We start from the raw sequence: 27,953 nt of genomic DNA, 5'->3' as shown, positions 1-27,953 counted from the left end.
AGGTGGTTAAAATACTGAGGAAAATAATAATAATAATAATAATAATAATAATAATAATAATAATAATAATAATAAAGCACTGCCATGCTTCCTTTTGGGCTTGCTTCTTTTTCTCTTGAATCAGAGCTTTATATCTCCTTTTGTGCTCAAACCATTCCTTAGGAAGTACTGGAAGATTCTGTTCCCTGTACTGCCTGTATTTTTTTAACTAAGAGGTGTTTTAAAGCAATGCAGTCTTGGTCAAACCACCTTTTAGATTTATTGGACAAGGAGAGTTGTTGTTTACCCTTTTTATGCTTCAAGCAATTTTGAAGGGAGGAGATCAATATTTGGTATAATGATACTGCTTTTTCGGGGGATACTGCATTTAGTAGAATATCTCTAAGGTGGAGAATGCAATCCGAGTATAACACCTCAGATGTTGCTTTGTCTAGTTTGGCAGACCACCTAATCCGTGAGGATCTCATTTCTGCCTCTGCAATCATTGGAAAACTGTGATCAGTGTGCACATTAAGGTTTCTCAGGTTTAGGGATAGCATTAAGGGTAGATGGTCCCTCTCATGGACTCAAGAGGATATAATATAAAACACCCAGAGCACTGTGGAAAGAAGCAGACCAACAACTCAATAAACTTGAATAACTCCACAGATCCAGTGGCGGCCTGTGGAATTCCCATTCACATGGTCCACGAAAGGGCTCCTACTCTTAAAGGCCAAGCTGATTAAAAAACAGCGTGGGATCAGTGGCACAGATGCTATAAGGATGATGAACCCTATACTAATGAGGAGATAGCCCTTTTGGACTCTTTCTGTGCGTTGGACCTAGAAGCACAGAAAGATATCCTGAGGCGTCTGACGTCTTTGAGAGAACATTTGATAATCAGGCAAGCAGAATGTGCAAGCCCGTTGGCTAAGAGAGAAGCACCCGGGTTAGTAGAGGACTGTGCCCTAATCCACCAGAAAAACGATCAAACCAGTGGGAGGGGAGTTGGAAATGGCTTCAATGGAGGGGATAAAGGCTCACGGAGAGGTCTGGGTATAGCAGAATTTACTTGACAGGATAATAAACTTGTGCAACGTGACCCAGTGGCCAAAGAGATCGCTGCAGGTGCCAGCAGACTAAAATTTCCAATATGGGCTGATATGCGATATTTGGAAGAAGAGGAACTAGGATCTCCAGAAAGGCCTGCTGAACCTGTATACCCCCTCATAAAGGTGATGGGACCAGTGAAAACTAATGTTAGCAAGATCATGACACAGGTGGAATTGATTGAAGAGCTGGAGGAGGACTCGAGGCCGTCATCAGGGGCTGAGGAAATTGCAAAGGAGCATCAGTCACTTATAGGGGGAGTAACTTCATCTACTTGTCCCAGAGTGACTGTAACAACTCAGAGCTTCCCGCAAGGGGGGGTCTGCATCAGTTTGACAAAAAAAGTGCCACTGTAACATATCACAAATAAGTCTTCTTTCCTGGAATATTGCAGGTTGGCTAAGTAAAGTGGTAGATCCCCCCTTTATGGAATTCATAAAAAAGCATGAGATTTTACTTTTTCAAGAGACATGGGCCAGGGAGGATCTATCCATAAATGGCTTTGCCTCCTACTCTTTAGATGCAACTCCTAGTAACAAAGGTGGGCGGCCCAAAGGAGGACTGGGTATTCTAATAGCTACAAGCATCAGGGCCTCCCTATCTAGATTGGAGCCCCTGACTTATTTGGCCACTGCGTTGATTCTAAAGTGTAATTCATTTAATTTACTACTAATTAATGTATATATGCCACCACATAGGGAAAAGCAATTGGTTAAAGAAGATTGGTTAAAGTTGGAGGAGTATATCAATAAGCTGACAGATTTGTATCCTGAAGACTAAATAATAATATAATAATAATAATAATAATAATAATAATAATAATAATAATAGAAAGGTCTTCAACTGGCGATGGAAAGAAAGCAATGTAGGTGCCAAGCGAACCTCTCTGAGGAGCTTGTTCCACAACTGGGCTGCCACAGTGGAGAAAGCCCTCCTCCTAGTAGCCACCTGCCTCACTTCCTTTGGCAGGGGCTCACAGAGAAGGACCCCTGTGGATGATCTTAAGGGCAGGTACATATGGGAGGAGGCGTTCCTTCAAATAACCTGGCCCCAAACCGTTTAGGGCTTTGAATGTTAATACCAGCACTCTGAATCGGGCCCGGACCAGGACCGTCAGCCAATGAAGTTGTAGAAGGACTGGCGTGATGTGGTCTCGCTGGCTAGTCTCTGTTAGTAGGCGGGCTGCCCTGTTCTGTACCAGCTGAAGCTTCCGGACCATTTTCAAAGGCAGCCCCACGTATAACGCATTGCAGTAATCCAAACGAGAGGTTATCAGAGCATGGATAACTGTAGCTAGGCTATATCTGTCCAGATAAGGGCGTAGTTGGTATATCAACCTAAGCTGATAAAAGGTGCTCTTTGCCACTGAGTTCACCTGTGCCTCAAGTGACAGTTCTGGATCCAAGAGCACCCCCAAACCACGGACCCGATCCCTTAGGGAGAGTGCAATCCCGTCCAGGACAGGGCAAACATCACCTCGCCGGACAGATGAACCACACACTAACAGTACCTCCGTCTTGTCTGGATTAAGTCTCAGTTTGTTGGCCCTCATCCAGTCCATTACCGTGCCCAGGCACTGGTTCAGAACAGCCACTGCCTCACCTGGGTTTGATGAAAAGGAAAGGTAGAGGTGGGTATCATCCGCATATTGGTGACACCTCAGTCCACATCTCCGGACATGGCTTCATGTATATGTTAAACAGCATAGGGGATAAAATAGAGCCCTGTGGAACCCCATGGCTTAGGTGCCACGGCACAGAGCAATAATCCTCCAGTTATCATAGTAACTAAAAATAGAAATCCACTTTAAGAATACGTGTGCCTCTTTAATTGGAAAATAACATCAGAGTAATGAACAGCATGGTTTTACATTGCTCAGCTGATTTTTTTAATGAAAGGTTTAGCACAGGGCTCCAATGCACAAAGGTGACTGGGAATAGAAGCAGTCTTCTGCACACATAGCAGTCGCTGGTGAACAGTGCAAGGCTTACTCAAGCCCTGTGTAGGTGGTCGGAGATGTTTATTGGTGCACACCAAGATATGCACACCCATTTGGGGCTACTACTTTTTACACGCAACTAGCTGACTGCAGTCAGAACTGGACTGGAACCCCACTATAGCCCTGTTTGGGCATCTCTTGTGTGTCCCCTAAAGTTCTAAGCCATGCCTACAAGAGTGGTGGGCCCCCTCCTACGGAATTCCCTGCCTCTGGAGGTCAGGCAGGTGCCAACTTTGTCTTCCTTTCGGTGTCTCCTGATAACGTCATTATTCCAGGAAGCCTTTCCTTAATGACCAGCCATGGTTTACTGTACATTTTAATTCTTTTAAAATCTATTTTAAAGTGTTTGACTCTGTTTTTATTTTATTTTATCTTGTACACCAGTGGTTCCCAGTTAGATAAGTACTGCGGACCACTTGTTTTTCAAATGCCAAGCCATGGACCCCCTACTTTTGAAAAAAATTGTTATCTCTATGGTAGTTACCTGTGTGAAGCAATGTTTTGGAGAAAATAAGGGGTAGCCCCTAATAAGCAAAGGATTTTAGGTATACTAAAGAACAGACCATAAAATTTGTGATATTACCACGCAAAAATGACAATGGTTTAGTAAGGAATATAAAGACGAATTTAATTTTACTAACGTCTAGTTTACAATTGAACAAATTATGACTTGTCTAGCAGCTACTAAACCTAAATGTGATGGGAGAAATCATGCTTCTTTTTGTCTCGAACAATCCCTTCCACATCCGGTTCAATATTTCCTACTTTTAATCTCAAATCTGGATCAACATTGAGACGATTTCTATGCTTGTTATTCATATAACAAAATGTCGAAAGTGTTTGTTCACAAAGATATGTGGAACAAAAGAGAACTAGATGTTTCAAAGCTTTTTCACCTAACTTCTTATACTCAGGAGAAACCTTCACCCAGAATTGGTCCAGTCTATATTCTTTGAAAAATGATTTCAATGAACCATCACAAGTCACGTCAACAAGTGCACCTTGCTCTTCCGCAGATAGAGTTGTTAGTTGTACATTCAAAAGGATTCCTTATCCATGAGTTTTCAGGATTAGGTGCAGGGAAGTAATCTTTGAAGCTAGTCGCTAAATCACGCAGGTGCTCGGGATGTTATATTTTACTTCTGGTAGGAATTCGTCATCAGTGGACTCCAGAAATGAATGGTAAATATGTGAATGGTGCAACGGACCTCCTAGGTCGGTTACATGGATCCCCTGGGGTCCGCGGACCCCCAATTGGGAACCACTGTTGTACACCACTCCGAAATTTTCAATGGGGAGTGGTATATAACTATTGTAAATAAATAATAAATAAATAAAACTGCAAAAGCCTTGCCACTGCAAATGCATGGAGAGTTGCAAGCCAGCTCATTGGGAATGCAATGGAAGGGATGGGACCAACATGCATGTCCCCATTCTACACCCCCCCACCCCCCCACACCACGTGGAAGGCATATGGAGCAATGCCCAAAAAGGGCTTAGGTGGAAATTCTCTCATGGAGAGAAACACAGTATATGGAGAGCATCAAAGTGGAGAAGTACTTACATCTTTTGAGGGGCACCAGAAGACACTTGTAAATAACTCTGTGATTTCCCAGTTTAATAATGAAGGCATGATAGGAAAGCCATTGTGCTGCTTCATAGGTAAGTGGAGCTGCATGGCCAGCAGGAGACGAATAAATGCCTAGGAGCAAAACAAAGTGTTACTTGGATTTCTTTATTTAAGAAGGATGGCCCAAACTTTTTTTTTTTTAGCTATTTCCCCTCCTAAATAGCTTGAATTTGAAGGGGGGCACACTTTGGTGGTAGAGCACATGCTTTGCATGAGTAAGGATTCAATCCCCCAACATCTCCCTTTAAAAAAGAAAAAACACACATCTCCTTTCATTGGTCAATTGCACAAAAGACTCCATAGGATTAAAGTAGGGTGACCCTATGAAAAGGAGGACAGGGCTCCTGTATCTTTAACAGCTGTATTGAAAAGGGAATTTCAGCAGGTGTCATTTGTATATATGGAGAACCTGGTGAAATTTCCTCTTCATCACAACAGTTAAAGCTGCAGGTGCCCTGCCCTCTTTTAAATCTGGTCACTCTAGTATAGCTCCTGCAGCTTTAACTGTTGTGATGAAGAGGGAATTTCACCAGGTTCTCCATATATACAAATGACACCTGCTGAAATTCCCTTTTCAATGCAACTGTTAAAGATACAGGAGAGCCTTGTGTGGCGCAGAATGGTAAAGCAGCAGTTTCTGCAGCTGAAACTCCCCACGGCCTGAGTTCGATCCCAGCGGAAGCTGGTTCTCAGGCAGCCGGCTCAGGTCGACTCAGCCTTCCATCTTCCCGAGGTCAGTAAAATGAGTACCCAGTTAGCTGGGGGAAAGGTAATAATGGCCGGGGAAGGCAACGGCAAACCACCCCACTATAAGGCCTGCCAAGAAAACGTCAGCGAAAGCTGGCGTCCCTCCAAGAGTCAGTAATGACTCAGTGCTTGCACGAGAGGTTCCTTTCCTTCCTTCTTAAAGATACAGGAGCCCTGTCTTCCTTTTCAAATGGTCACCCTACTTCCCCCCCCTCTACTTTTTTGTTGTTGTTGTTTCAGCATAGGGCGGTTAACAACATTTTTTAAAAAAACTACAAAATGTTTTAACTCTCAAACAAATGACAATGAATTCTTGTTATCAAAAGTACTCCCAATCTAAACAAAGCTTTGCAGGCTGGCCTTTGAGGAACCAAGACCAGCATTATCTCTAGCCAAAACAAACAAACGAAAGCATCTGGGGACATCCGCCAGAGGAGTCACTTTCTCCTGAGGAGACCTTGTTTTGTAAGCAAGCCCTCCTTCTTACAAGAGGTCTACCGGTCCACGATGCTCCCATGGATCAGGGGGTTGCTGAGGCTCTGTCTCAGGGTCAGAGTCCCCTCCCTGAGACAGGGAAGGACCTGCAGCACTCTCCCTCGAAGGCCCAGGCTCCCAATTGTTACAAAACACTCGGGTGACCCTATGAAAAGGAGGACAGGGCTCCTGTATCTTTAACAGTTGTATTGGAAAGGGAATTTCAGCAGGTGTCCTTTGTATATATGGGGAACCTGGTGAAATTCCCTCTTCAACACAACAGTTAAAAGCTGCAGGTGCCCTGCCCTCTTTTAAATCTGGTCACTCCAGTATAGCTCCTGCAGCTTTAACTATGGTGATGAAGAAGGAATTTCACCAGTTTCCCTCAGCCTTCCAGAGCAGCTTTTCAGAAGTCACAGGGGGAAGGAGGAATTGCCTCCCTGTCCCTTCCTCCAGTATGACCTGGAATCTACAAAATACTACTCTGGGTCCATCCCCACATAGCTGGAGAGAAGTGTGCCATTAGGTTTCTGGCTGTCATGCAAACATCTGAAAGTATCTCCTATTTATGTACCCATTACACATATTTCTTCTAGAATTTGCTTTTTGAACAGACATGCTGGCTGCAGTGAATTCACGTACCAAAGAATGTTTTGAAGAAAAGCACTCTCAGGACCAAACTAGATGTGACACTAAATGCAACACAGGAAATTGCATCTCATTTCACTCAGTGGGAGGCAGCCGGGATAGATAGAGATTGCGGTATGTAGTGCGTTTAATCCTTTATCCTCAGTGGCCGGACATGACAAAAATCGCCACATCCCTGTAGCCAATGAGAACTTGCCTCTGAAACCAAACAGGAGCTTGTTGGGAAGGATGATTTTCACTGGGGCTGCTGCAGAGATAAACTGTGCCTCCCTGCATGCCACATTGTGATTGTGTCTCCAATACACACCCCCCCCACACCCCATTTGTAGTAAAAGAGAGAGAGAGAGGAAGGGAGGTGCCATTTTCAGTGCTGCATTTAACATTATTTCTAGTTTGGCCCTAAGCATGAAAAGCAAGTCACAAAAAACCACTCCAGCTATTCACACCAAGGATTTTGGACTGTATTTTTAAGACATTTCCTTCACCTACCTGCATTTTTGGCTTTCAAAACAGAGAAGCAGCATGAGGTCATATCAGAAATTACTCTCAGAAAGAAATCGGGATTATTTTTAATCTGTTGGTTGAAGGGCAGCTGAAGAACACATGCATGAAACCTAGGATTTAAAGAAGGGAGTGTTTAACATTCATTTAAGTGTGCGTAGAATTTCAGCCCTCTATTAGGAAGTAAATTCCAATTAATTCAGTATTTGGTAGGCCCTGCAAGAGGGTCAAACCAGGCAACTGTCTGAGAAAGGGCGGCTTTGGCCATAGTAACGCTTTGTTTCACTCTTCCAAACCATTCCTGGGGCTTTCCAAGAGATGATCCGCTGTTTGGGATCTCTTTTATTTTCCTCCACAGCTGTTGCACAGAAGAGTGATATGACCCCACAGAGATTAGAAGAGCCAACTCGGATGGTTTCCAGTGATACCCTAAGCCATTCCCATTTGGCCTTGACCAAAGTGTAAGTTCTTTATGATAAGCAAATGTTTGCAGGAAGCGGCGGGGGGAGGTGGTGGTGGGGAGAGGAGAAATACAAGCCCTTGCAGGAGAAAAGGTTTATGTTCACTTGTAAAGTCATTAAAAGATTATCAGTACTTAAGAAAGTGAAGATGGGACTTCTAATGCGTTAAAGGCAAGGCTGAAAGGACACAGGTCGAAGTCCTGGCAGATTGTATCCAAACACAATGTTCCGGAGGAAAAAACTGGTTAATGAGTTACATGCTTACCATCTAATTTTTGACAACAGGGGAGACAGAAGAGGGAGAGGCACCAGGGAAAGAAGCAAGTGCAGTTACACATACACAGGTTTTGTTTCAATTGAGATGAACTTAACTGGTGCTGAAGATCAAGACCTAATTTTCAGCATCTGGGGAACGTTGCAGATCCATCCCTGGTGAAGTACGGACCCAGAGAAAACTCCGAAAGCAGATACACATTTTAAGACCCAGATTTTGTTCATTCCTGTTTCGCTCCATAATGCTGGTCAGGAGGGCACCACAAGGAATGCTTGGGTCAATTTGGAGTAGGACTCGGGGGTACAAAATTGTGACAAGGCCCTCTGAATTAACTCTGCGCTTGGCCATCATGATTGGTACTTGTTGGCCGTGGGCAATGTTTTTAGGCATTCCCCTTGATTTTCCTCCTACAGCCTTTGACCAGGCTGCATGGAACCAAAAGTTCCCCCAAAGTTATTGGGCCAAACTCATTTTCTACCCAGTTCCTTTTCTTTAGAAGGGCTTGTTTTTGCATTGGCAGATTCCTCAGCGAAGCTTCTCCTTGTGCTGCCCTCTAGAATATTTGGAAGAAGTGCCAAAACAGTAACCTATGAGGAGGGTGCCAGACAAGCAGCATTTTTCCACTCTGGGTGTCTGGGGTGGTGGTGAAGTGGGGTAATGGGGCAAATCTTATTAGCAATCAGCCTGTAGACAAAAACGTGGGTCCTTACTGGGAGCATCCATAAGGAAGAATGGAGTAGATAAAGGACCAGGATAAAACTCTGGAAGAGGCGGTGGGGGCTGTACTGCTTAAGAGACTGAAGGAATCAGACAAGTGGGGAAGAAGCAACATAGTGGGTGTACAGCCAATGACTCCAAGAGGGCTATTAAAACAGCCTTCCCCAATCTGATGACCTTTAGATGTGTTGGACTGCAAACCCCATCATTCTTAGCTAGCCTGGCTGGGGATGATAGGAGTTATGTTCCAGCATATTTCCAGTTATGTTCCAGCATATTTCCAGCATATCCCACTTGGGATTCAATATGTGAATCCAAAGGAAGCACAACTCTTGTAGAAACAGCACCATGTACGTTTCCCCTGTGGAACAGACAAACCTATGGGGCAGTTACCAAGAACTGCTCCCCAAAGCCCTACATCCTCAGTACTGTGGGCACACTGTGATTCTAAACTATGCCTACAGCTGTGACGGATGGCAGATATCAGTGCACCCCTTTGGTCTGTGTATCTGTGGGGCCCCAGAAATTGAGGATCTGCCTCATTATTGGCTCTTCTGTTCTTTATACTCTGAACCAAGAACTAAAATTTTGGAATCTATTCTGTATCAACTACACTTCAATACCACTTCAGAAAAGATTTTCTATCTCCTGTCTGACACTGACTCTAGAGTAACGCACAAAGTATCTCTTTTTGCCCTGGCAGCAATGAAAATTCGGGCAAGATTTATTACTGAGATTGCAGTTGACTGTGCTGGAGATGCTCTTAAACTACAAATTTTATATTCAAATTATGCTTTTAATTGTATTGAATTTTATTCTTTTATTATGTATGATCTGTTTGTGATTATATGTAGTATTTTTATATTGTTGTTTCTTCATAGTGTATCTATTTTGTATGCGAATGGCCTATGGCCTAAGCATGAATAAATTACTACTACTACTGCACTGTGATTCTTGAGAGAGCACAAGGGCTAAGGCAAATGGTGTTTTAAAAACAACAACGAAGCTCAAGGAACTTTCAGCAGTGCTGACAGTATAGCACTAAATAAAAAGCATTATGAGGGAGTGTCTAGAAAGGGTTCTTTAAGCAAGATTGTCCACACACTTCCTAGATTCAAAAATGGGAAGGCAATTGTGAGGATGATGTTGACACACCTACAAGGCATGGAAGAAGCATCAACACAGGGGTCAAAAGTTCTAGATATGTTTAAAACACTACAGGCAACACACAACACCAGAAGGTGCAACTTTGCCTTTCCCTAACCCACATCACCTTCTAGTGGCATTTCATGGTACTGAAACTTTGGAAGTTCTCACACGTACCTGTAAGCCTGCAGCAGAAGTATCTTGTACACGTTAATACAGACTGTCCTAAGGCTGTTGATCTAAATTTAGAGTGGGAGGATAGGGAAAAAATAAAATGAAAAAGTTACACTGTTTTGAAAGTTTCTCCCACGTAAAGTAAATATTTCGGTTAAAAAATCAGAACAAAAAATAGTTTGGGGGTAACAAATTTATGCAGAGATACAAAGGAAATGGAATCGCATATGGGCTCCTGCAACAGCGTTGCCAGATGGCATTAAATGCTTAGACCGGACTGCACATTTAGAATCGTTCTGCCTGAAGGGCTTCATCTAGGCATCACAGTTAGGTTTCGTGCTTTCTTACCTGTAAATCTACAAATAAACTGTGGCATTTCAGCTGCAGGACTGAAAGCAGTTTATTTCTCATGCTCACGCCGGCTTTGCTGCTAAAGTTGAAAGAGAGGCTTGACCTGATAGATGTACAGGCATAACTGCAATGGGTGGTAGCCGGGAGGAAAGGAATAGAATAAGCAGATTTAAGCAAACCTTTGATCAAATCAATGATCTGGTTTAGTTAGATTATTATTATATTTATTTATATCCCGCCTTTTGCCCAATGCTGGGCCTCAAGGCGGCATCACAAAATTTAAAACCTATACATTAAAAACCTATAGAGATAAACAAAAGTTAAAAGTATATTAAACATATTCCAATATTAAAACATTTAAAATGGCAATTTTAAAAAGTCCTTGACACAGATGGCGGTCCAGTTCATTGCTACTAAATACATTACAGCATGTTGCTTCATTGAAAATACTGATGCTGGGTGGAATAAAAACATTAAAATTACTTACTTCATAAAAATACATTTGCAGAAGCACTAATCGACACAGTTTATTCTACTTTTAGTAAAAGCTACATAAATCAACAGCGGTGTCACAATGGCTAGAACAAAAAGGACAGGTTAAAGTTTAACCACAAACAATGCACACTTGCCAGCCACACATCCGAAATTACCAGGCCCACAGATTGGCTGGAGAATTTATTCCTTCCATCTCAGACTGTGCACTGTCAACAATGAAGGGGCTTCATGGGAAAATTTATTTATTTTGCTTAAAACATTTATATAACACCCTTCTGGAAGAGCCTGGAAAGCTCTTCCAGAACATTTGCAAACTACAAGCTCAATCGCAGTTTTTAAAGCTCAGCTAAAAACTTTTCTTTTTTCTAAAGCTTTTAAAACTTGATTTTGATCTTACTTCTATACTGCCTGTTTGGTGCATTCTCTTCCCCTTCTTATTGTTTTATTATGATTCTTTTAGAATGTAAGCCTATGCGGCAGGGTTTTGCTATTTTATTGTTTTACTCTGTACAGCACCATGTACATTGATGGTGCTATATAAATAAATTAAATAATAATAATAATAATAATAATAATAATAATAATAATAATAATAATAATTCTTCAGGTTCCAGAGAGGCTGTGCACATCATTTCACAACAAAACAATAAGAAATCTGCAATTAAACATTTTAAACCCTTAAACAAAACTAAAAGCTTTGCAGGGCTCCTGCATATACACTGGCTTTTATACAAACGTTTACAGAGCTTTGGCATACAAAATCGCTCTTTAGACATAAGACTGTTTGGAACAAAAGCAAATGCAGCCGTTGGAGCACATCTGAAGCCTTGGACAAGCATTTGGCCGCAAAGGAAAGAGGCTACCTCAGTTGCTCATGATGTTTATCACCCTGACACAGAATGAGTGCGTAGCCAGCCAAACAGGCATACCTCTCCACACAGAACAATTTAGACAGCCAGCACATGGTGCAACCAAGGCTGAAAAATAAAAAAGCTGTAAACTTGCTAAAAAAGGAAAGGAACCTCTCGTACAAGCACTGAGTCATTACTGACTCTTGGAGTGACGCTAGCTTTTGCTGACGTTTTCTTGGCAGGCCTTATAGCGGGGTGGTTTGCCATTGCCTTCCCCGGCCATTATTACCTTTCCCCCAGCTAACTGGGTACTTCATTTTACCGACCTTGGGAGGATGGAAGGCTGAGTCGACCCGAGCCAGCTGCCTGAAACCAGCTTCCACTGGGATCGAACTCAGGCCGTGGGGAGAGTTTCAGCTGCAGAAACTGCTGCTTTACCGCTCTGCGCCACATGATGGTCCTGTAAATTGGTCCCAGTTTTATTCATCGCAGAAGCCTACACACACGCCCCATCAACAGATATACACAACTTGTAACTCGCCAATCCAAAAAGAACCCACCAGTGATTGAGTGAGTGAGTGAAAGGGTGGGTTCGCATGTCACGCTACGGCATCCTGCAAATAAGCCACAGTGGTTGCTGTTCGCAGAATAACCCATGGGGCACCCAACGGACGATTGGGGTTGCTGTGGCTTGTACTCCCCCCTCTTGCCCTTCAGCCCTCCAGCCGGTTCTGGCACATATCCCAGGGGCATTTGTGGCAGAACACGTCTCGTCCCCATTCTGCTCCGATCACTACCCATTTTCATTCCGACATTTTAAATTATTTTTTGATGCCTTAAACATGCCCAAATGGGGGTATTTCCCCCCCTAAAAAATGTTATTAATGTCAGTCTTTCATAAGTGTGCAAGTACACACTTATGACTGTCCAATATGTATCTCTTGCCTGGTCAATTGCCTTGCATGTTTCTGCTGTCAAAGGGAGTGGCAAAGTGGAGGAGGTAACAAACTCTTCCCCCCCCCCCACAGGGCAAACTGCCATCTTGGCCCTGTGGGGAAGAAGAAGGACCGAGGGGACAGGAGCAGGCAGAAGTAACATCGGGGCCTGCTCCTGCGGGACTCTTCCCTCCCACACACAGGGCAAACTGCCATCTTGGCCCTGTGGGGAAGAAGAAGGACCGAGGGGACAGGAGCAGGCAGAAGTAACATCGAACATCGGGGCCTGCTCCTGCTGGACTCTTCCCCCCCCCCCACAGGGCAAACTGCCATCTTGGCCCTGTGGGGAAGAAGAAGGACCGAGGGGACAGGAGCAGGCAGAAGTAACATCGGGGCCTGCTCCTGCTGGACTCTTCCCCCCCCCCCACAGGGCAAACTGCCATCTTGGCCCTGTGGGGAAGAAGAAGGACCGAGGGGACAGGAGCAGGCAGAAGTAACATCGAACATCGGGGCCTGCTCCTGCTGGACTCTTCCCCCCCACACACAGGGCAAACTGCCATCTTGGCCCTGTGGGGAAGAAGAAGGACCGAGGGGACAGGAGCAGGCAGAAGTAACATCGAACATCGGGGCCTGCTCCTGCTGGACTCTTCCCCCCCCCCCACAGGGCAAACTGCCATCTTGGCCCTGTGGGGAAGAAGAAGGACCGAGGGGACAGGAGCAGGCAGAAGTAACATCGGGGCCTGCTCCTGCTGGACTCTTCCCCCCCCCCACAGGGCAAACTGCCATCTTGGCCCTGTGGGGAAGAAGAAGGACCGAGGGGACAGGAGCAGGCAGAAGTAACATCGAACATCGGGGCCTGCTCCTGCTGGACTCTTCCCCCCCCACACACAGGGCAAACTGCCATCTTGGCCCTGTGGGGAAGAAGAAGGACCGAGGGGACAGGAGCAGGCAGAAGTAACATCGAACATCAGGGCCTGCTCCTGCTGGACTCTTCCCCCCCCCCACAGGGCAAACTGCCATCTTGGCCCTGTGGGGAAGAAGAAGGACCGAGGGGACAGGAGCAGGCAGAAGTAACATCGGGGCCTGCTCCTGCTGGACTCTTCCCCCCCCCACAGGGCAAACTGCCATCTTGGCCCTGTGGGGAAGAAGAAGGACCGAGGGGACAGGAGCAGGCAGAAGTAACATCGAACATCGGGGCCTGCTCCTGCTGGACTCTTCCCCCCCACACACAGGGCAAACTGCCATCTTGGCCCTGTGGGGAAGAAGAAGGACCGAGGGGACAGGAGCAGGCAGAAGTAACATCGAACATCGGGGCCTGCTCCTGCTGGACTCTTCCCCCCCCCCCCCCCACAGGGCAAACTGCCATCTTGGCCCTGTGGGGAAGAAGAAGGACCGAGGGGACAGGAGCAGGCAGAAGTAACATCGGGGCCTGCTCCTGCTGGACTCTCTCTCTCTCTCTCTCTGTCTCTCTCTCTTTCTCTCTCCTCCCTCCCTCCCTCCTTGACTCCTTTTCCTTGTGTGTCATGTCTTTATTAGATTGTAAGCCTGAGGGCAGGGACTGTCTTTTTTCCTAAGTGTAAGCCGCTCTGAGAGCCTTTTTTGGCTGAGGAGCGGGGTATAAGTATGATAAATAAATAAAATAAATAAATAAACAAGGAAATTGACAAGACTGGGTTGCATGTGGGCTAATTTGCACACAGCTGTGAAGGACCAGGAAAGAAATAGTAAGAGAAAAGAGGGACCCAGCAGTGCAATTCCAGCTCTACAATATCTTTCCTTAGGTGTGGTGAACAGAACTGTACACAGTATTCTAAGCGTGGTGGCACCATACATTTGCATAAGGGTAGTATGATATTGGCAGTTTGATTCTCAATTCCTTTCCTAATTATGCCTAACATGGAGTTTGCATTTTTCACACCCACTGCACACTGGGTTGACATTTTCATTTAGTTGTCCACCACAACCCAAAGATTGCTAGCTCAGATCCCAACAGGTTATACTTGAAGCTGGGGATTTTTTTTGCCCCAATGTATATCACTTTACATTTACTTACATTGAACCACATTTGCCATTTCAATTCCCATTATCCCAGTTTGAAGAGATCCTTTTGGAGCGCTTGACAATCCCTTTTTGTTTTATCTACCCTAAATAGTTTGGTGTCATCTGCAAACTTGGTCACTTCACTGCTCACTCCTAATTCCAGATCATTTATGAACAAGTTGAAAAGCATAAAAGACTCTTATGCTCATTATTTTGTCTCTAGCAGTACTTATTAATTAAGGCCATCAACCAATTAAAGACATTTTAGCTAGTTAACTACCAGCATCTTAACTGATGAAGTTTAAATTAGTATACCACTAAAACAGATGCTTTTTTTTTTAGATATCAAAGTGTAAGAGTACTTACAATTTTACAAATAAAAGCTACCCAATTATTAAGATTATTTTTAAAAAACAACAACAACAGTTCCTATTACAGTCAATTCACAAGAACCAAAATAGCTGCAGGAAAATAAGCATGCTTACTCACAGACTCACAATTTAAATTTTGACCTTGTCAACTGAAAGTAGTTTTACCTGATTAGTACAGTATAAAAACATGCAGTCTTAACACAAATGGAAATACTGTTTCTATTTACCTTGAGTAATCACAATAAACTTCAAGAGTCTGTGTACCAATTAACAATCCACACCACGGGATTACACAGTGAGCTGGTAATTGTTTGAACTCCAAACATCCTGGGATATCTTCATCAACAGGAAAATTCACCACCGTTTTATCTGGGTTTATAACAAAGCCATACTCTGGAATGCCCATGGCCAGAGTCCTACATTAATGAAAATGCATGTTTAGAAGTGTTTTCTACATAGGCACACAAAATATGACATGGTCTCTTCTAGTCTGACCTGTTCTATGGCAACAGGAAAAAAATTCACAGCATACTTCGAAGAAATGGAATCTAGCTGTAGAGAATGATAAGTGGGCTGCCTTTAGAGATTATCTTACTCCAAGAAAGAGAAAGAAAAACAGACAGGCAGATGATTAAAAGGAGAGTACAGTCTAGTTCACTATCATTTTCACAAGAATTTTAAACAGGTTTGTGCTGAGATATTAGAATTCTGCACCCAGAAAATAATTTAATTTTTGTGAACCGCCCAGAGAGCTTTGGCTATTGGGCGGTATAAAAATGTAATAAATAAATAAATAAATAATTTTTTTTCGTCCTGTTTAAATTATGCCAGTTATGCTAAATTTGTGGTATTTTTTTTCTTGCTTTGCAAAATTCATTCTGCTTCTGTTAGTCACAGGAAGGGGCAGAAGCCATCTCCTGAGCGCCTTATTCAGAAGCTGGAGATGTGGCTGAAATTGATATAGAATGGCAAAAGTCATGTTTCTCAGGAAAATGAATGTTGCACTGAGTGCCACATGATCCTTTAATCTGCACTTCAGTGGAATAGCAGCATATGCATGCGTTATTGACATCAACTATCTGTAAGAATACGGAAGAGAAAGAAAGCAGAACAAGGGCAGATAATATTTCTGTTCCATTGTGCACAATCAGGGCTCACAAGAATCAAAGCTCAAACAAAGAAGCCTCTATTGGCCATTTAAAACTCGGATCATTTATGTCATACCTCAAAAATATTTTCGCTTCTGTTAAATGAGGTGTAACAAGCAAAAAGTCATCTGTTAAACGCATCAGCACTCTGGAATATTAAAAAAAAAGTGTTAAGAACGTGCCTTGAGAATGATTTAATTTTTATAGTGAGTTTGAATGACTAATGCTTGTTTATTTTACATTCATACAAAGAAGTTCATAGAATTTCAGTTTTCCCACCTCTTTTTCTCTGCTGTTAAAAGTGAAAACATAAAATAGTACACCAATCATTATCAGAATCTGCATTATCCAAAGTCCACCACTCTTGTAAATTAGCTAGCTTTCCTTAAATAATATTGACACCAAATAAGCAGGAGTGCTGTTACTGCCAATTTTAAAATTCTTATAATTAATGAATCCACTGGATAAATGATTTTGTGGCATTCCAGTTTATTTGTTTAGGAACTATGTATGATGGAAAGCTGATTTGTCTGATAATTGGCCAATGGACAGAGAACGTGTGTGTATAAGAATTTTCATGCTTTTATGAGGGCTTAAACAAGAACAATGGGGTACACTGTCTCCCCAACCCTGCCTCCTGGACCTCAAAGTTAATCTAAGTATGGCTACAGATAATTATTATTGATAGCAAATTTCTAACCTGCTTCCTGGCAATACCTTTGAAGTGGCTTATGATGTGTAAAACACAATTGCAAACATTTAAATATACATGCAAATTTGTTCCACACCCAAACACCATAAAATTGTGCTAGGCATATACTTTCATTCTGTACGGGCTTTCACATGAGGGAAAAATTAGCTTTCCTAATTTGGATAGTTTCCACTTATTTCTCCCAATGATGCTTAATGAAAAGACGATGGTGGCCTCTAGATTCTGAATTGCGTCAGTAACTCGTTAAGTTGTGGGAGGAGCCACACAAACCTGGCTGGATCTAGGGGGTGAGGAACACAATGGGCAGTTTCTGCATGTCTTCATTAAGAACCAACCAACAGAAATGAGTATATGGGGGAAGTCAATGGCTCTGGTTAGAAGGAGTTTTTGACATGGACTTATCCTCCCTGCCCAAATATAACACAGGGGCCTTAGCTAGACCTAAGGTTTATCCCAGGATCGTCCTGGGGTCATCCCTGCCTGCTCCCTGGATCCCCTGTGCATCATTTACATGAACAGGGATGACCCCGGAACAATCCCGGGATAAACCTTAGGTCTAGCTAAGGCCTCAGTCAGCAGCTGTTTAGCCACCGTATATACACAGCGCTAGACTGGATGGACTCTTAGTCTGATCCAGTATGGCTCCTCTTAAGTTCTTATAAAGCTTTATCCAGTGTTTCCCTTTTGTAAGAGGTTTTTTTAACAAATACACCAGGTACATTATTTGTCCCCAAATAAGATGTACTTGTTGCTTTGCACAGAGAGTAACCAGAGGCTTGACCAGGAGTTGCTCTCTCATTCCATGCTGCACTTTGGGGAAAGCAAATTCACATTCTTAGCGCATGACAGAGGACTCAGGGACTGGGTGGTGTTGGCTCTCATGACTGACGAAGTTTCCACCTTCACGTTCCCTGTAATATGTGGAAAACTCACTTCACTGGGCATCCAGGAGCGAGGCGGTCAGAATTATTGTCACTACTGTGGCCATCTTGTGGACTGCTAGCTCAAGTAAATCTTTGTCAGATTCCTGGAGACTTCCGAAGAATGACAGTTCCCAGAGTTGTATGGCTGGGAGCCATGAAAGACAGATTTGAAATTGGTTTACATTTGTAGTGCAGACAAGTTCTACATGTTAGTTCTACCAGCCTGCCTTGTCCTGTTGGATAATATCTCCATCTCCTCTGCAGCTTTGGACAGGAGAGTTTATGTCAGCTTTGCCTGGAAGGGAAGATGCTGAATGTCTATGGAGATATGAGCACAATGGGATGTGGACCTTTGGGAATAATTAGCATACCAGGTAGTAGACTATTACCATACCCGTCTTTCTGCACACCACGTAATAATTTGTTCTCCATGTCTCCATAGCAGAGATTACAAAGTAGAGTTGACAAAATGGAGCCCTGAGGGATTCCACAGCACTGGACGTAGTACCTGGCAAACATCAGAAACCAAAAATTCACAAAAAATTCAAAACTGATATGAGGATTAAGTCCCACCTAATGAAAACTTCACTATTGTCACAATTACACTGTACTAAGGAAATATTTTGAACGGCTAAGGTACACATGACAGGAGCAATCTGGAAGATCCTGGATTTGTATTGTCCTAAAAGCAGAGTGAGTGTGATTTGGATTGGGACCAATGAACCACGAGAGGGGGTGTTAACGCTATCCACCCATTACCATTTCCCTCATGTAAAATCCCACTCTCTACCCTGCTCCAGAACTGCTGTTAGTCACATACAGGTACAATACTTGATTCCATGTCCACTCAAACCTAAGAATGGTTGGACCAGGATAAAAGGTCAATTTAGTTAAGCATTCTGTTTCTTACACAGGACAGCCTTTGGAAGCGTCCAAGCAGAGCAACACAGGTGATAGTCATCTCCTATTTGCTCTCAGTAACCAGCATTCAGAGGTTAAATTGCCATAGAATAAAAAAGGGCAGTTTCCTTACTGGAAACTGAACCTAGGCTATGGCAATGAAAGCAGCCGATGCCAACCACTAGAGTACAGCTTTTTATAGACCAACCTTATGTCCTCCAGATGTGTTGGACTACAACTACTAGAATCCCCCAGCTAGCTTCTAAATTCTAATCCAAGTATCAGACCAAAACAAAGAGAGCAGGTATAGCACCACTACTTTGCCCGAAACAATGCCCCTCCTAAACTTTGATCTGGTTTAGGCACTGAATCATTGCATGCCTTTCTCCCCATCTCTGTCTCTTCTGCCAAGACTCTCGTTCATGCACTGGTTATTTCTCGGTTGGACTACTGCAACCTTCTTCTCTCTGGCCTTCCTTCGTCTCACATCAGTCCGCTGGTCTCTGTCCACCACTCTGCCGCTAAGATCATCTTCTTGGCCCGCCGCTCTGACCATGTCACTCCACTTCTGAAATCTCTTCATTGGCTTCCAATTCACTCCAGAATCCAATATAAACTTCTCCTGCTGACCTTCAAAGCTCTTCACGGTCTAGCTCCTGCCTATCTCTCCTCTCTCATCTCACACTATTGCCCCGCTCGTGCTCTCCGCTCCTCTGATGCCATGCTTCTCGCCTGCCCAAGGGCCTCCACTTCCCTTACTCGGCTTCGTCCTTTTTCTTCTGCTGCCCCTTACGCCTGGAACGCTCTTCCAGAACACTTGAGAACTACAAACTCAATCACAGCTTTTAAAACTCAGCTAAAAACTTTTCTTTTCCTATAGCTTTTAAATATTGAGTTTGTTCTAACTCCATACTGTTAGCTTCTCCCTACCCGGTGCCTGTTTACACTTCCCTGTGCCTGTTTGCATTCTCCTTCCCTCTTTATTGTTTACTACAACTTTATTAGATTGTAAGCCTATGCGGCAGGGTCTTGCTATTTACTGTGTTATCTGTACAGCACCATGTACATTGATGGTGCTATATAAATAAATAATAATAATAATAATATAATAACTTCTTGCTCACATCAGCTTTCCATTGGCCTAACTACCAGGGCCATGTGCCTGCCATACCATGCAAACACTCTACCTGCTATCCAAGCAACAACAGAGGTGATCCCTCTTCAGGCTCCTCTTGGAATACTTCCTTCTTTGCCCTGACTTAAACACGCAACAGAATGAGGTGGGCGAGTCCTGAGATAGTTGAATGGGCTGCACCATTTCAGACTATGGAGAGGAAAAAATCAATTTTTGATGTTTCCCTTCAATAATCTACACATTTCTCCCTGATGTGTTAGGCCCCAGCAGTTAGGCGGTTTGTTTGGGTTTTTTACTTGCAGTCGGCTGACCATTTGAAAATGAAGACAGAACTCCTGTAACTTTAACAGTTGTATCGAAAGGGGAATTTCAGCAGGTGTCATTTGTATGCAAGCAGCACCTGGTGAAATTCCCTCTTCATCACAACAGTTAAAGCTGCAGGAGCCCTGCCCTTGTTTGTATCTGGTCACTCTAGTAGAGTTCCTGCAGCTTTAATTGTCGTGATGAAGAGGGAGTTTCACCATGTGCTGCGTGCATACAAATGACACCTGCTGAAATTCCCTTTTCTATACAACTGTTAAAGATACAGGAGCCCTGTCCTCCTTTTCATATGGTCACCCTAAGCTGCTGGAACGTTGGTATATGGGAGAGCAAATAAAATAATGACATCTCTCACCTGCAGTCTGAAGTGATACAGTCCACTCTACAACCTCAAGATTAGAACACCTCATTCTGCTGTATGTCTAGGGCAGGACTTTGATGTTGGGTTTAGAGTAGCTAAAGTTGAGAAGGGGGGAGGGTAATACAGAAGTAACATTGAAAGCAATAATCTCAAGTAGCAGCAGCAGTGGGCACCACTGAATAGGTGCCAGTGAAACAGTTAAGTGGGAAATCCCTCTCCCCTGGACTACAAAATCCAAGTGAAAAAAGTTTCTTTCTTAGTATTTTTCCCTTCCTTTTACTGGCTCTCTTTTGATATGGCAAGTCTGTCGGCTTCCCAGAACCCCTTGATGCTTTTGTTCTTCAACAACACCCAGTTTTCTGAGCAGCTTGATAAACATTAACGTCATATCTACTAGGTGCTTGGTAACCAAGAAATAAGAAACAAAGAATATATGTGCATACATAAACTGGGGTTTGGTGTGTGTGTGTGTAGGGAACCAAATGAGAGAAGGCCAGGGAATATCCATTCAGAAATGGATATTTTTCACTGGAATCCTTTCTATTGCTCATTACTAATGCTTCCCAAGACCCCCACAACCCTAGTGGAGTTACTCCAAACAAGAAACAGCAATCATCATGACAGCCCAGGCGGCCACCCATACATGGCTGTGCAACTCGCGACCCTCTAGTCATTTTGGCCTACAGCTCCCATCAGCCCTCACAACTGGCTATGCCGGCTAGGGCTGGTGAGACATCTGGAAGGCCACAAGTTGCATATCCTGCCTTATTAGAAGGCAGGGGGCACAGGGCAGTGGTGGAACACATGCTTCACTTGCAGAAGGTCTCAAATTCAGTCCCCAATTAGAATACCCTTTGGCACCCAAGACCATGAAGGACTGTTGCCAGGCACTATGGTGGGTTAAACAGACCAATGTTCTCAATCACCATAGGGCACCTCCAAATGGAAATGGCCTTAGACATTTTGCTGCTGTCGATCTCAAAATGTTAACAGACATTTCTGGGCTTCTGAATTGTATGAATCTGCAATAAAAATAAATCCCAGAGTCTTATGACATGCTGTATTAGTCCACACTCAGCACACCAGACTGAAAAGGAAGAGTATTCACAGAGAGCCAAAGGGGGTCATTCAAACAGACTTTGATCTTTTCTGCTTGTCAACTTCAATCACTGACATAAATCTACTCTTCTGAAATATAGCCAGTTTTGTGTATTTTGGCTATAGCTATTTATCTAGTGTATGTATTCTGCGCCCTCAGATATTCATGCTAGCTTTACACTTTTCTAGTGAATCCTGAATTATTTTTATCTCTTCAGCTTGGATAAAAATGCCCCAAAGTCATATGGTTTTTAACAAAAACAACTTCTCATCCAAAAGCCAAATCATATTCTTCTACAAATACTTCATGGTATTCTCCATATCTGAGCAAGATTTATGTTCGCTCACCAGCACTTGTATTACAGTCTAACTTTGAAGGCCTCAACAGAGGAAGGGATTTCGAAGGAGTGAAGATTAGTCCTGACCACCTATTTTCCGAAGGTTTGTGCTGGCACAAATGGCTGCAGATTTTCCATAAGCAAGGAGATGTATTCAGTTCTTCACAGCCAGCAACCCCTAGCACTGATGAAACACCTTTCTAAGGACTATTACAAAGCCAAAGTGGTACTTTTTGACTCAACACAGAAAACACATAGATCATCAAATTTTGTCGGTGATATACAGGGCATAGTTTAAACTAGGGGTCGGCCCTGGAACTGGTTTTGAATGGCAGCAGTCAACTCTGGAATATATGAAGTGTTAAAGGGTGTGGTTCTTCTGAGCATATTTTATTTATTTATTACATTTCTATACTGTCCAATAGCCAAAGCTCTCTGCATGGTTCACAACAATTAAAGCCATAAAATATGACGTAAGATATATTATAAAAGTCTAAAAGTTTAAAACTACAGTTCAAAGAGTAAAAATCAAGATAAAATACAATGACCGATTTAAAACAGAACTAAATGACTAAAATGCTAGGGAAAACAAAAAGGTCTTCCCCTGGTGCTGGAAAGAGCATAGTGTAGGCGCAAGGCGAGCCTCTCAGAGAAGTTTATTCCACAACTGGAGTGTAATGGTCCTCTTCTTGGTAGCCACCCACCTCGTTTCCTTTGGGAGGGGCTCCCAGAGAAAGACCCTTGAAGGTGATCTTAAGGTCTGGGGAGGAAAGGTAACCTGGCCCCAAGCCACTTAGGGGTTTGAATGATAATACCAGCACTTTGAATCAGGCCTGGACATGGACTGGTTATAAGGCTCTTTGTTGTTTTTATTGTGGGTACAGAAACTACTTCAGCTATTGATACTTTGGGCGGCCTTTGGCAATCCGCTTTCTTGGCCTCCATTTCTCATCTGTAAAATGGGACTGACAGTGGACCAAACCTCACAAGATGGTTGCAAAGGTGAAAGAAATGCTATCAAACTCAGGCCCCACAGATAGACGGGTAGATAAAACCAAGATACAATGTGAAAGTAACACAATGCAACAGAGCAGAATAAAAGACTTTACCTGTCCTCAATCTTCAGGATGCTGTTATGGATCAATTGCAAGAAAAACTCACAGAGGCTGGAACTGCTTTCCTTCAAAGAAACACTCTAAAGTAGCAAGAAGCAAAACAACAACAGAGATGAAGCATTATAAAAGGAAAATTTGAGCTTTGTGCACATTTGAGTTGCCAAAGCTGTCTAATTAAAAAAAGGGGATTCATGCCTCTTCCACTACTAAATAGATTATAACTTTCATCATTTGATACTGCTGTTCACTGATTGAAAATGATCTGGGTGGGGAATGACAGTGATAAGCCCTCAGAGAGAGAGAGAGAGAGAGAGAGAGAGAGAGAGAGAGAGAGAGAAAGGAGGTTTGGACCTAATGCAAAAGCACTTTTTATGTACACTTGTGTGTATGCATGCTCCCCTTCAGCAACAACCTTTTACACCTATGGTGGTGAAGTGCTTCAAGCAAATGTGACCCCAAAAAAGCACACAACAGTGTTGATATTATAAGTGGCAAAGAATGCAGATTCAGATAAACCAGGATTATGATACCGGCTTCACACTAGATTTTAACACCTGCACCAGCTTCAAGGTAAAACACGTATTTGTAAACGTATGTGGGCAAACTTCTAAAAAACCCAGCGACAGTGTGAGCTCTTGTGCTACCTGAAGCCTCCACCACTGCAACACCCATCCCAGCCTCTGTGTCCCTCCCCATCATCCACCACTGTGTCCAGCGCCTGCCCTCTGGTTTGGTCTGAGTAGAGTGAGCCAAAGGTTGGGCTCTCTGAAGAGCTGAGACGGACAGTGAAAACAGCCAGTGAAGCTCTCCACAGAGTTGCTCTATCTGGCTCTGAGGGTGTCCTTCTTAAGAGTCAGGGATTGAATGCAAAGGTAACCAAGCAGATCGCTCGTGCTGCTGTTGATCTCCCAGGACACCTTCAGAGCAGCCACCGATCTTCTCTACCTAGACAGAGGACTGGATGGTGGCCCCTCTGGAGAAGGGGAGTCTAGGGAGTTTGCCAGGCAACTTCCTTGGACACTTCTCCAGTCAAGGAAAGCATGGCTCTGAGGAAGGATCCCCTCAGAGCCAGGCATCTGAGTCTGGGTGACTCTCCAGAGAGCCCTCTGACTCACTCTGAGGGAGCCAAGGTGTAGCTGACTCCTATGGAACAGTTGCCTATCCTCTGTCTTGGTCTGAGAACCCTCTAAGAGCGAAACAGAGGGTGGCTGGCTCTGGAGAACCTTGCCAGCTCCTCTTCTAATGCCACATTTACTGCAGTGGATGAGCAGGGCCAGAAAGACTCTCTGAAGCATCTGGTAATGCCACCGTCTTTCTTCAGGGATGTGGCAGCGGGGAGTCCTCCTAGCAGGGCTGTGTAGGTAATGTGCAATTTGCTGCTTTTCCTGCTCAGCTGCCCTGAAAAACACAGTCCAGTCTAGCTACTTGACAGTACAAGAATGGAAGACTTTGTCCAAAAGTGATATTACGTTAAACTGTGAAGGCCTCAAATGACAAAGGTGTCTGTTAGCACCATCTACTGGAGGAAAATGGCAAAGTTGCATTCAAATAAACAATATTCAAAGCTAAATTCAGTAGTATATACAGTGAAAGAGAATGTATGCAGTACTGGAAGGCGACCTTTGATGATCTTACCCAAATAATGGAAAATGTGTAGGGCTGTATAATTCTGTACTGCTCAACACCCACCCAGAGTGCTTCAGCTATGGGGTAGTATAGAAATGAAATAAATAATAATAAGGTGCAATCCTAGGCTTGTTTAGACAGAAAAAAGGCCTGCAGCTCCCAGCATTCCCCAGCCAGCCATGGTGCACTCTCAGTTTCACAAAATCGCTTCTTTTAAAGTTGCTATTATTGGTCCACCTCTAAATCTCTCTCTCTCTCTCTGATGCTCCAATATATGGCAAGCCTGAGATAACATGGACAGCATGATCTCATTGCAAAGGGTTAAATTTTAAAAGTAAAAACTGTACAACACAAGATGTGGGCAACTTTAAACAGGAGCACAAATGCCAGTGTCAACTCCAAATTAATAATGTACCTGAAGGACAAATGTCATCAGCTTTCCAACTAGCAAAGAAGGTGTCGTCTGGTAGCTAATAGTGCGACCCTAAGCAGGCTTACGCAGAAGTAAATCCCACTGAACTTGATGGAGCTTACTCTCAAGCAAGAAGGAGGGTTGCAGCCTAAGAGACTGAGCTATTATTATTATTATTAATTTATTTATTTATATAGCACCATCAGTGCTGTACAGAGTAAAACAATAAAATAGCAAAACCCTGCCGCATAGGCTTACATTCTAATAGAATCATAATAAAACAATAAGAAGGGGAAGAGAATGCACCAAACAGGCACAGTTTTAGTAGAGTAAAACTAACAGTATAAAAGTAAGATCAAAATCAAGTTCTAAAAGCTTTAGAAAAAAGGAAAGAAAAGCTACCATTCAGGATGCCTGCTAGAGATGCTGCCACAGTCACTGGGCGGCCCTTGGCTAAAAAGCCTCTTTCAGCCTCAGCCCCAACAGGGAGGGATGAGAATGATAACAGCAGCCCACCGTACAGGGGCTGCAACAAAGGGAAAGGCCATTATATGAAGCCCTTTATTTATTTATTTATTTTATTTATTTATTTATTACATTTTTATACCGCCCAATAGCCGAAGCTCTCTGGGCGGTTCACAAAAATTAAAACCACAAACAACATCCAACAGGTTAAAAACACAATTACGAAATACAGTATAAAAAGCGCAACCAGGATAAAACCACACAGCAAAGTTGATTATAAGATTAAAATACAGAGTTAAAACAGTAAAATTTAAATTTAAGTTAAAATTAAGGGTTAAAATACTGAGAGAATAAAAAGGTCTTCAGCTGGCGACGAAAGCAGTACAGTGTAGGCACCTTTGAAGACTCTCAAGCACTATATAAATGCTATTAGTTAATAATAGCAGAACTACTTAATGAGCTGCAAAAAAAGGGAGGGTTTAATAGAAACTTACCTGCTCAACTATTACTGCATTTCGCAGCGAGGTGCTCTCTTGAAGATGACACACAAACCGTTTCATATCGGGCATAAACTCCTTGTAAGCAGATACCTGTAAACACACTGCGTTTAAAATATGTTCCAAGTTTCGGATTGATCTCCAGCCCATGTCAAAAAAATCACCTACCATCTCACACAATATGACACGAGAACAGTGTTTTTGTCTTACTACAAGTTTTGTTTCACTTTTTAAAAAATCCTTTTTAAAGGAGTAATTAGCCCTGACAATGAACAAGAATAGACGCATTTTTGGACAAAGCCATTTTAAATGGCTGGCTATTTGACATAACTCAAAACCATAATGAACTTCACTAGGTTGGCAGCCTTCCCCAACCTGGGGCCTGATGCACTGGAATACAACTCCTATCAACCCCAGCCAGCATGGCCATCAGTAGACTCTTTTCTTGAGAGAGTCAACAGCATTTGCCCTAACCTATTAACATGCCTACTCATTACTAACTCGCATTGAGTTCAGTGGGACTCATGCCAAGGTAAGCGTGTGTATAGGATTAAAGCCCAAGTTACTTGAAAAATAAAAATAAAAACCATAAAATCCTTACTGCACTCAAGAAATGAGAAGAATTAATTTTCACACGACAAATTAAAGAGAAAATTCAAAGGGATATGATAAATATCATCACCCACCCACCCACCCACCTCAGGAGTCTGCTGGCCAACAAAGCTTTGTACTCAGAACAACCTTCCCCAGCCTGGTGTCTTCCAGATGCGTTGGACTTCAACTCCCATCATCTCTAGCCAGCATCGCCAACAGGCACAAATTGTATTCCTTGACATCTGAAGGGCACCAAGTTGGTGGGCTGACTTAGAAAGAGGAAGGTAGTCTTAAAAGCAAACTCGCCATCTGTCTCAACGCTAGGGGCAAAAAAATTACATCTTTAAATCCTGGAATTTTAGGTAAATATGTTTACTCATGTCAATTTCTACGGTGTGAAACAGGAGAAGGCAACCTCCGGCCTGTTGGCGTAATCTCACCTGTGGAGGATTGAGCACCCTCTGCAGGCCCCGCCCTCTGCCCTTCCCCCTCCCAAAGCTGTGGAGCAAAGGGGAACCCCCATCTTAACTCCAATTTCAGAGACAACCTGGGGATTCCTCTGCAATGGTTTCTGATTCCCTTTCTCTCTACGGAAAGATATTCAGAAGAGGCAAACAGGAGCAAAGAGAGCTGATGCTCAGGAGAACAAGACAAGGCCGAAAGGAGAGCGCTCCATTCAAATTTGGCTGCTAGACAAAAGTCACTGTTATTAAAAGCATTTCTTTAAGCAGTTTCCCCTGCCCCACCCCAGCAATAAAACTAGCTGCTTTCTCCCCTAAAGAGGACTGCAAGAAGGTTCAACTATCTTGAACAGGGTTCCATAAACCCACTTGGTCTGCTTGCCCCTCACTGGTCTCACATGTCCAGCACCAGGATCCCACCCTTCGTGACAGGCTTTTAGGGAACGCTGATGTTGCTTCCACTTCCTGCAAAAGCCCAGCGCATGTGGGAGAGGCCCCTTCGCTCCTCCACAGAGAACCTGGGACAGGACAGGGAGGATGGTTTCTCCTCGGTCCTGCTGGACTTTTGAACAAGGCATCAGCCTGGAACCTCCTGCAGAAGTCTGGTGCAAATCAGAGGAACCACCTTGTGGAGGTGGGGTGGATGGGCAATTGTGACAACACTTTTGGGCCAGCCTAGTAAGTCAAATCGAAGTGTGTAAGGCTCTGGTCTCAAAGGTGGTCTTCATAGAACGACCTAGAATCACAGAATCATAGAATAGAATCATAGAATAGCAGAGTTGGAAGGGGCCCACAAGGCCATCGAGTCCAACCCCCTGCTCAATGCAGGAATCCACCCTAAAGCATCCCTGACAGATGGTTGTCCAGCTGCCTCTTGAAGGCCTCTAGTGTGTGCCTCTAGTGTGGGAGAGCCCATGCTAGAGGCATTGTAGTGCACATTAGAG

At 43.5% G+C, this 27,953-nt stretch overlaps 1 protein-coding gene across 1 annotated transcript in view; it reads right to left on the bottom strand.

Moving 5' to 3' along the window:
• TERT (telomerase reverse transcriptase) overlaps positions 1-27,953 on the bottom strand; it is a 40,505-nt gene that overhangs the window by 1,594 nt on the left and 10,958 nt on the right. The window contains exons 7-15 of the mRNA XM_063130002.1: positions 25,952-26,047; positions 22,949-23,034; positions 18,081-18,194; positions 16,128-16,199; positions 15,131-15,319; positions 10,209-10,335; positions 9,864-9,925; positions 7,077-7,201; positions 4,653-4,790 (exon numbers count right to left, since the gene is read on the bottom strand). Coding sequence (XP_062986072.1) covers positions 4,653-4,790; positions 7,077-7,201; positions 9,864-9,925; positions 10,209-10,335; positions 15,131-15,319; positions 16,128-16,199; positions 18,081-18,194; positions 22,949-23,034; positions 25,952-26,047 — 1,009 coding nt within the window. The remainder of the gene's footprint in view (positions 1-4,652; positions 4,791-7,076; positions 7,202-9,863; positions 9,926-10,208; positions 10,336-15,130; positions 15,320-16,127; positions 16,200-18,080; positions 18,195-22,948; positions 23,035-25,951; positions 26,048-27,953) is intronic.

The sequence above is a fragment of the Elgaria multicarinata genome, chromosome 7 (assembly GCF_023053635.1).
Source record: "Elgaria multicarinata webbii isolate HBS135686 ecotype San Diego chromosome 7, rElgMul1.1.pri, whole genome shotgun sequence".
Taxonomy (NCBI): Eukaryota; Metazoa; Chordata; class Lepidosauria; order Squamata; family Anguidae; genus Elgaria; species Elgaria multicarinata.
This window is presented reverse-complemented; position numbering and strand designations above follow the sequence as displayed.